Below are 9,770 nucleotides of genomic sequence, written 5' to 3'. Positions count from 1 at the left end.
ATGCAAGCAGAGAGTGGAGAGGCTGAAAATGTTTCAGCCTGGAAAAGCTACTGACGAAAGGAAAACAGAAGACGGAGAGTTTGCAGGGAAAGAAGACCAAACAAATCTCTTTAAGAAGGAAATAGCTGATCTTACGAAGAAATTAAGCGAAAGAGACTCGACTATTGCCCGAATGAAAGAGGAGATCGGGACGAGGACGAAGAAAACCGAGCAGTTACAGGACTGGTTGAGGGAAGAAGAAAGCAGGTCCAACCAACTAGAGCGAAAATGTGATCGCTATGAAAAAAAACTCGAGGAAAAGTTAGTTCAGATTCGCCACTTTGAAAAAGAACAAGCGAATCGAAATGAAAAAATCGATCGCTTGCAAAAGGAACTTGAAACACTGGTAATTGAATTGGACAAAACTAAAGATAATTTGCAAGAAAAAGTGTATATGATCGACGAAATTCTAGAATATAAAGGAAGAATTGAAAATGAATATGAAGGAAAAGTAGAGAATGAGGTTCAGAAATTTGAGAAGGAAATAGGTCACTGGCAGAAGGAAGCAATGATATTTGAGAAAGAGTTGAAGTTGACTAAAGAAGATTTACAGGAGGAGAATGCACTCCGGAAAAGGCTAGAAAATCAGCTAAACCTAATGAAGCAAGAAGCAGATGAACTTAGAAGATATATATTGATAGCCAAAACTAGACTTGATAAGACTGAAAAATTATTTGAAGAAGTACATATGATTCTTATAAGACAGGAAAAAGACCTGCAAATGGTTCAAGAAGAGAAAGAAAAGCTTAAAGAGGAGTTAATTAAAGAAGAGACATTAAGAAAAGGATTAGAAGAAGAGCTAAATCTAGAAAAGCAAGAAGCAGAAGAACTTAGAGATAAATTGATATCCAAAACTAAACTTGATAAGATTGAAAAATTATTTGAAGAAGTACATATGATTCCTAAAACACAGGAAAACGACCTTCAATTGGTTGAAGAAGAGAAAGAAAAATTTAAAGAAGAGCTAATGGAAGAAGAAAGACTAAGGAAAGAAAGAGAGGAACAAATAGCTATTCTCAAAAAAAACCTGGAAGGTGTAATAATTCAAAATAATGAAGCGAAGGCTGAAGCACAAATAGTTCAAGAAGAGAAAGAGAAGCTTAAAGAAAAGAAAGAAAAGCTTAAAGAAGAGTTAATGGAAGAAGAAAGACTAACGAAAGAAAGAGGAACAAATAGCTATTCTCGAAGGAAAAATAGAAAGTCTACATATTCAAAATAATGAAGCGAATGTTGAAGCACAAATAGTTCAAGAAGAGAAAGAGAAGCTTAAAGAAGAGAAAGAAAAGCTTAAAGAAGAGCTAATGGAAGAAGAAAGACTAAGGAAAGAAAGAGAGGAACAAATAGCTATTCTCGAAGAAAAAATGGAAAGTCTACTTATTCAAAATATGCAGGAGGTAGAAACAATCAAAAGAGAGGTAGAGGATCGGCTAAATTTTGTGACGGAAGGAGCGGAAATTCTTAAGCGCGAAAAAGAGGAGATGGAAATTAAGATTGATGGGCTTATAATATTGGCAATTGAAATTGATGCTATAGTGAAACATCAAAAGAGAGAAGTTCTAAGGAGAGAAGAAGATAATACAAGGCTTGACAAAGAGCTAATGGAAGAGGAAAGACTGAGGAAAGAAAGAGAGGAACAAATAGCTATTCTCAAAGAAAACCTGGAAGGTGTAATAATTCAAAATAATGAAGCGAATGTTGAAGCACAAAGAGTTCAAGAAGAGAAAGAGAAGCTTAAAGAAGAGAAAGAAAAACTTAAAGAAGAGCTAATGGAAGAAGAAAGACTAAGGAAAGAAAGAGAGGAACAAATAGCTATTCTCAAAGAAAACCTGGAAGGTGTAATAATTCAAAATAATGAAGCGTATGCTGAAGCACAAAGAGTTCAAGAAGAGAAAGAGAAGCTTAAAGAAGAGAAAGAAAAACTTAAAGAAGAGCTAATGGAAGAAGAAAGACTAAGGAAAGAAAGAGAGGAACAAATAGCTATTCTCAAAGAAAACCTGGAAGGTGTAATAATTCAAAATAATGAAGCGTATGCTGAAGCACAAAGAGTTCAAGAAGAGAAAGAGAAGCTTAAAGAAGAGAAAGAAAAGCTTAAAGAAGATAAAGAAAAGCTTAAAGAAGAGCTAATGGAAGAAGAAAGACTAAGGAAAGAAAGAGAGGAACAAATAGCTATTCTCGAAGAAAAAATAGAAAGTCTGCATATTCAAAATAAGCAGGAGGTAGAAACAATCAAAAGAGAGGTAGAGGATCGGCTAAATTTTGTGACGGAAGGAGCGGAAATTCTTAAGCGCGAAAAAGAGGAGATGGAAATTAAGATTGATGGGCTTATAATATTGGCAATTGAAATTGATGCTATAGTGAAACATCAAAAGAGAGAAGTTCTAAGGAGAGAAGAAGATAATACAAGGCTTGACAAAGAGCTAATGGAAGAGGAAAGACTGAGGAAAGAAAGAGAGGAACAAATAGCTATTCTCAAAGAAAACCTGGAAGGTGTAATAATTCAAAATAATGAAGCGAATGTTGAAGCACAAAGAGTTCAAGAAGAGAAAGAGAAGCTTAAAGAAGAGAAAGAAAACCTTAAAGAAGAGCTAATGGAAGAAGAAAGACTAAGGAAAGAAAGAGAGGAACAAATAGCTATTCTCAAAGAAAACCTGGAAGGTGTAATAATTCAAAATAATGAAGCGTATGCTGAAGCACAAAGAGTTCAAGAAGAGAAAGAGAAGCTTAAAGAAGAGAAAGAGAAGCTTAAAGAAGAGAAAGAAAAACTTAAAGAAGAGCTAATGGAAGAAGAAAGACTAAGGAAAGAAAGCAAGGAACAAATAGCTATTCTCAAAGAAAACCTGGAAGGTGTAATAATTCAAAATAATGAAGCGTATGCTGAAGCACAAAGAGTTCAAGAAGAGAAAGAGAAGCTTAAAGAAGAGAAAGAGAAGCTTAAAGAAGAGAAAGAAAACCTTAAAGAAGAGCTAATGGAAGAAGAAAGACTAAGGAAAGAAAGAGAGGAACAAATAGCTATTCTCAAAGAAAACCTGGAAGGTGTAATAATTCAAAATAATGAAGCGTATGCTGAAGCACAAAGAGTTCAAGAAGAGAAAGAGAAGCTTAAAGAAGAGAAAGAGAAGCTTAAAGAAGAGAAAGAAAAACTTAAAGAAGAGCTAATGGAAGAAGAAAGACTAAGGAAAGAAAGCAAGGAACAAATAGCTATTCTCAAAGAAAACCTGGAAGGTGTAATAATTCAAAATAATGAAGCGTATGCTGAAGCACAAAGAGTTCAAGAAGAGAAAGAGAAGCTTAAAGAAGAGAAAGAGAAGCTTAAAGAAGAGAAAGAAAAACTTAAAGAAGAGCTAATGGAAGAAGAAAGACTAAGGAAAGAAAGAGAGGAACAAATAGCTATTCTCGAAGAAAAAATGGAAAGTCTATTTATTCAAAATATGCAGGAGGTAGAAACAATCAAAAGAGAGGTAGAGGATCGGCTAAATTTTGTGACGGAAGGAGCGGAAATTCTTAAGCGCGAAAAAGAGGAGATGGAAACTAAGATTGATGGGCTTATAATATTGGCAATTGAAATTGATGCTATAGTGAAACATCAAAAGAGAGAACTTCTAAGGAGAGAAGAAGATAATACAAGGCTTGACAAAGAGCTAATGGAAGAGGAAAGACTGAGGAAAGAAAGAGAGGAACAAATAGCTATTCTCAAAGAAAACCTGGAAGGTGTAATAATTCAAAATAATGAAGCGAATGTTGAAGCACAAAGAGTTCAAGAAGAGAAAGAGAAGCTTAAAGAAGAGAAAGAAAAGCTTAAAGAAGAGCTAATGGAAGAAGAAAGACTAAGGAAAGAAAGAGAGGAACAAATAGCTATTCTCAAAGAAAAAATAGAAAGTCTGCATATTCAAAATAAGCAGGAGGTAGAAACAATCAAAAGAGAGGTAGAGGATCGGCTAAATTTTGTGACGGAAGGAGCGGAAATTCTTAAGCGCGAAAAAGAGGAGATGGAAAATAAAATTGATGGGCTTATAATATTGGCAATTGAAATTGATGCTATAGTGAAACATCAAAAGAGAGAACTTCTAAGGAGAGAAGAAGATAATACAAGGCTTGACAAAGACCTAATGGAAGAGGAAAGACTGAGGAAAGAAAGAGAGGAACAAATAGCTATTCTCAAAGAAAACCTGGAAGGTGTAATAATTCAAAATAATGAAGCGTATGCTGAAGCACAAAGAGTTCAAGAAGAGAAAGAGAAGCTTAAAGAAGAGAAAGAAAAACTTAAAGAAGAGCTAATGGAAGAGGAAAGACTAAGGAAAGAAAGAGAGGAACAAATAGCTATTCTCGAAGAAAACCTGGAAGGTGTAATAATTCAAAATAATGAAGCGTATGCTGAAGCACAAAGAGTTCAAGAAGAGAAAGAGAAGCTTAAAGAAGAGAAAGAAAAACTTAAAGAAGAGCTAATGGAAGAAGAAAGACTAAGGAAAGAAAGAGAGGAACAAATAGCTATTCTCGAAGAAAAAATGGAAAGTCTACTTATTCAAAATATGCAGGAGGTAGAAACAATCAAAAGAGAGGTAGAGGATCGGCTAAATTTTGTGACGGAAGGAGCGGAAATTCTTAAGCGCGAAAAAGAGGAGATGGAAAATAAAATTGATGGGCTTATAATATTGGCAATTGAAATTGATGCTATAGTGAAACATCAAAAGAGAGAACTTCTAAGGAGAGAAGAAGATAATACAAGGCTTGACAAAGACCTAATAGAGGAAAGAAGGCTCAGAAAAGAGACAGAAAGTGAAGTGGAAAGTCTGAAGAGAGAAATCAAAAGTCTAAAGCAAAGACTTATGGCGAAAACTGGACAGATTGGTGACACTCAAAAAGTAGTTATGGAATTGGCGGATTTGATGAATCAGTTGGGAGAAATAAATAGAGACGAGTAAGGAGTGAAAGGAAAACCTAGAAAAAAATAGAAAATCCCCCCCCCCCCCCAAAAAAAAAATACATAAACAAAAAGCATAAAAAATAAAGATATCAAAGGAAGAAGAAGAAGAAGAAGAGGAAGAAGAAGAAGAAGAAGGCAGAGAAAAAAACAAGATGGCAGCAGTTCCCAATCTATTCTGGATACCTAAAGGATATTCTACATGATGGACTCAGCAGAGGGAAGAAATCTGACTTGCTCTGGTATGCTTTGTGCCTTGATAAAGGTTCACTTGTACTGTTTCTTTTTCAGGTGAACAAATGCAGAACAAACAAGTCTGGCTTCTTCTATTATGCTGTGCTCTCTCAAAAGGATTCCCTAAAGGTAGATACAAATAGAAAATATATAAAAGAATTATAAAAACTTAAAAATCCCAAAAAAGAAGATGGAAGCAGAAAAAAAACAAGATGGTGGCAGTTTCCAATCTATTCTGGATACCTAAAGGATATTCTACAAGATGGACTCAGCAGAGGAAGGAAGTCTGACTTGTTCTGGTATGCTTTGTTCCTTGATAAAGATTCACTTGTACTGTTTCTTTGTCAAGTGAAAAAATGCAGAACAAACAAGTCTGGCTTCTTCTATTATGCTGTGCTCTCTCAACAAGATTCCCTAAAGGTAGATAGAAATAGAAAATATATAAAATTTATAAAAACTAAAAAATCCCCAAAAAGAAGATGGAAGCTGGGAAAAAACAAGATGGTAGCAGTTCCCAATCTATTCTGGATACCTAAAGGATATTCTACAAGATGGACTCAGCAGAGGAAAGAAGTCTGACTTGTTCTGGTATGCTTTGTTCCTTGATAAAGATTCACTTGTACTGTTTCTTTGTCAGGTGAACAAATGCAGAACACACAAGTCTGGCTTCTTCTATTATGCTGTGCTCTCTCAACAAGATTCCCTAAAGGTAGATAGAAATAGAAAATATATGAAAATTATAAAAACTAAAAAATCCCCAAAAAGAAGATGGAAGCTGAGAAAAAACAAGATAGTAGCAGTTCCCAATCTATTCTGGATACCTAAAGGATATTCTACAAGATGGACTCAGCAGAGGGAAGAAGTCTGACTTGTTCTAGTATGCTTTGTTCCTTGATGAAGATTCACCTGTACTGTTTCTTTGTCAGGTGAACAAATGCAGAACAAACAAGTCTGACTTCTTCTATTATGCTGTGCTCCTTGAACAAGATTCCCTGAAGGTAGATAAAAATCGACAGTATAGAAGAATATATATAAACTAAGAAATCCGAAAAAAAGATGGTAGCAGAGAAAAAACAAGATGAGGCTGTTGCTAATCTACTTTGGATTCCGGATGATATTCTACAAGATGGACTCAGCAGAGGAAGGAAGTCAGACTATTCTGGTATGCTTTGTTCCTTGATAAAGATTCACTTGTACTGTTTCTTTGTCAGGTGAACAAATGCAGAACAAACAAGTCTGGCTTCTTCTATTATGCTGTGCTCTCTCAAAAGGATTCCCTAAAGGTAGATAGAAATAGAAAATATATATAAAAAATGAAAAAAACTAAAAAATCCCAAAAAAGAAGATGGAAGCAGAGAAAAAACAAGATGGTAGCAGTTCCTAATCTATTCTGGATACCTAAATGATATTCTACAAGATGGACTCAGCAGAGGGAAGAAGTCTGACTTGTTCTGGTATGTTTTGTGCCTTGATAAAGATCCACTTGTACTGTTTCTTTGTCAGGTGAACAAATGCAGAACAATTAAGTTGGCTTCTTCTATTATGCTATGCTCAACAAGATTCCCTAAAGGTAGATAGAAATAGAAAATATATGAAAAAAAATTATAAAATTAAAAAATCTTAAAAAAGAAGATGGAAGCAGAGAAAAAACAAGATGGTAGCAGTTCCCAATCTATTCTGGATACCTAAAGTATATTCTACAAGATGGACTCAGCAGAGGAAGGAAGTCTGGCTTGTTCTGGTATGCTTTGTTCCTTGATAAAGATTCACTTGTACTGTTTCTTTGTCAGGTGAAAAAATGCAGAACAAACAAATCTGGCTTCTTCTATTATGCTGTGCTCCTTGAACAAGATTCCCTGAAGGTAGATAGAAATCGACAATATATAAGAATATATATAAACTAAAATATCCGAAAAAAGAAGACGGTAGCAGAGAAAAACTAGATGGAGGATGTTCCTAATCTACTTTGGATTCCTGATGATATTCTACAAGATGGAATCAGCAGAGGAAGGAAGTCTGACTTGTTCTGGTATGCTTTGTTCCTTGATAAAGATTCACTTGTACTGTTTCTTTGTCAGGTGAACAAATGCAGAACAAACAAGTCTGGCTTCTTCTATTATGCTGCGCTCTCTCAACAGGATTCCCTAAAGGTAGATAGAAATAGAAAATATATAAAAAAAATTATAAAAACTAAAAAATCCCCAAAAAGAAGATGGAGGCAGAGAAAAAACAAGATGGTAGCAGTTCCCAATCTATTCTGGATACCTAAAGGATATTCTACAAGATGGACTCAGCAGAGGGAAGAAGTCTGACTTTTTCTGGTATGCTTTGTTCCTTGATAAAGATTCACTTGTACTGTTTCTTTTTCAGGTGAACAAATGCAGAACAAAAAAGTCTGGCTTTTTCTATTATGCTGTGCTCCCTGAACAAGATTCCCCGTAGATACATAGAAATAAAAATTACATAAAAGTATATATAAAAATTAAAAAGTCCCAAAAAAAGATGGCAGTAGAGAAAAAACAAGATGGTGGCTGTTCCCAATCTATTCTAGGTACATAGAGAATATTCTACAAGATAGAGTCAGCAGAGGGAAGAATTCTGACTTGTTGTAGTATGCTTTGTGTCTTGATAAAGATTCACTTGTACTGTTCCTTTATCAGGTGAACAAATGCAGAACAAACAAGTGTGACTCCTTCTATTATGCTGTGCTCTCTGAAAAAGCTTCCCTGAAGGTACATAGAAATAGACAATATATAAAAATATATATAAAAATTAAAAAATCCAAAAAAAAACAAGATGGCAACAGAGAAAAAACAAGATGGTGGCTGTTCCCAATCTATTTCAGGTACCCAAAGGATATTCTACAAGATGGACTCAGCAGAGGAAAGAAGTCTGACTTGTTCTAGTAAGCTTTGTGTCTTGATAAAGATTCACTTGTACTGTTCCTTTATCAGGTGAACAAATGCAGAACAAACAAGTGTGACTCCTTCTATTATGCTGTGCTCTCTGAAAAAGCTTCCCCGAAGGTACATAGAAATAGACAATATATAAAAATATATATAAAAATTAAAAAATCCAAAAAAAACAAGATGGCAACAGAGAAAAAACAAGATGGTGGCTGTTCCCAATCTATTTCAGGTACCCAAAGGATATTCTACAAGATGGACTCAGCAGAGGAAAGAAGTCTGACTTGTTCTAGTAAGCTTTGTGCCATGATAAAGATTCACTTGTACTGTTCCTTTATCAGGTGAACAAATGCAGAACAAACAAGTCTTACTTCTTCTATAATGCTGTGCTCTCTGAACAAGATTCCCCGAAGGTACATAGAAATAGACAATATATAAAAATATATATAAAAATTAAAAAATCCAAAAAAAAAAAACAAGATGGCAACAGAGAAAAAACAAGATGGTGGCTGTTCCCAATCTATTTCAGGTACCCAAAGGATATTCTACGAGATGGACTCAGCAGAGGAAAGAAGTCTGACTTGTTCTAGTAAGCTTTGTGCCTTGATAAAGATTCACTTGTACTGTTCCTTTATCAGGTGAACAAATGCACAACAAACAAGTCTTACTTCTTCTATAATGCTGTGCTCTCTGAACAAGATTCCCCGAAGCTACATAGAAATAGACAATATATAAAAATGTATATATGAAGTAAGAAATCCATAAAAGAAGATGGCAACAGAGAAAAAACAAGATGGCGGCTGTTCCCAATCTATTCTGAATACTTAAAGGATATTGTACAACAGTGGTTCTTAAACTTTTTTGCCTTGCGCCCCCCTTCTGCATGAAGCATGGATCCCATGCGGCCCCCCCCCACCCTTGAAATGTCTGCCAAAGTAGAAAGTATTATTTCAGTAAAATAAAAATTGTTCATAGAAAATGGGTAAAATAAATATATTATGACGAAACAAAATTTTATCATAATCTTTTTTCAAACTGTTTTAGCATTATACTGATTACAGTTATTACATTGATAGAAAGTACTGAAAAAAATACAAATTACTGCAAAAATAAACATAATTTTTACTCTTAATACAATCATGACCACATCAAAAAATATTACACATCCACCTTAGTAATTGATTTATCCATATTCATGTAGTATTGTAAAACAAAAGTCATCATAATTGCTACATTTTTATTTTTATTGTTACTATTTTAACTACTTGCGCCCCTTGAAAGCTCCTGGCGCCCCCTAGGGGGCGCGCCCCCCAGTTTAAGAATCACTGTGAATCTACAAGATGGACTCAGCAGAGGAAAGAAGTCTGACTTGTTGTAGTATGCTTTGTGCCTTGATAAAGATTCACTTTTACTGTTCCTTTATCAGGTGAACAAATGCAGAACAAACAAGTCTTACTTCTTCTATAATGCTGTGCTCTCTGAACAAGATTCCCCGAAGGTACATAGAAATATACAATATATAAAAATATATATAAAAATTAAAAAATCCAAAAAAAAACAAGATGGCAACAGAGAAAAAACAAGATGGTGGCTGTTCCCAATCTATTTCAGGTACCCAAAGGATATTCTACAAGATGGACTCAGCAGAGGAAAGAAGTCTGACTTGTTGTAGT

The 9,770-nt window shown here is 34.7% G+C and overlaps 1 protein-coding gene across 1 annotated transcript in view; it reads left to right on the top strand.

The window, feature by feature from the left end:
• LOC137637938 (trichohyalin-like) overlaps window positions 1-4,958 on the top strand; it is a 5,164-nt gene extending 206 nt beyond the window's left edge. The window contains exons 1-7 of the mRNA XM_068370046.1: window positions 1-1,073; window positions 1,276-1,874; window positions 2,148-2,696; window positions 2,784-2,883; window positions 2,998-3,263; window positions 3,474-4,214; window positions 4,572-4,958. The exon at window positions 1-1,073 is cut by the window's left edge and continues 206 nt beyond it. Of these exons, the coding sequence (XP_068226147.1) occupies window positions 1-1,073; window positions 1,276-1,874; window positions 2,148-2,696; window positions 2,784-2,883; window positions 2,998-3,263; window positions 3,474-4,214; window positions 4,572-4,958 (3,715 nt within the window). The remainder of the gene's footprint in view (window positions 1,074-1,275; window positions 1,875-2,147; window positions 2,697-2,783; window positions 2,884-2,997; window positions 3,264-3,473; window positions 4,215-4,571) is intronic.
• The last annotated feature ends 4,812 nt before the right edge of the window (window positions 4,959-9,770 follow it).

Source organism: Palaemon carinicauda, chromosome 1, assembly GCF_036898095.1.
Source record: "Palaemon carinicauda isolate YSFRI2023 chromosome 1, ASM3689809v2, whole genome shotgun sequence".
NCBI lineage: Eukaryota > Metazoa > Arthropoda > Malacostraca > Decapoda > Palaemonidae > Palaemon > Palaemon carinicauda.
This window is presented reverse-complemented; position numbering and strand designations above follow the sequence as displayed.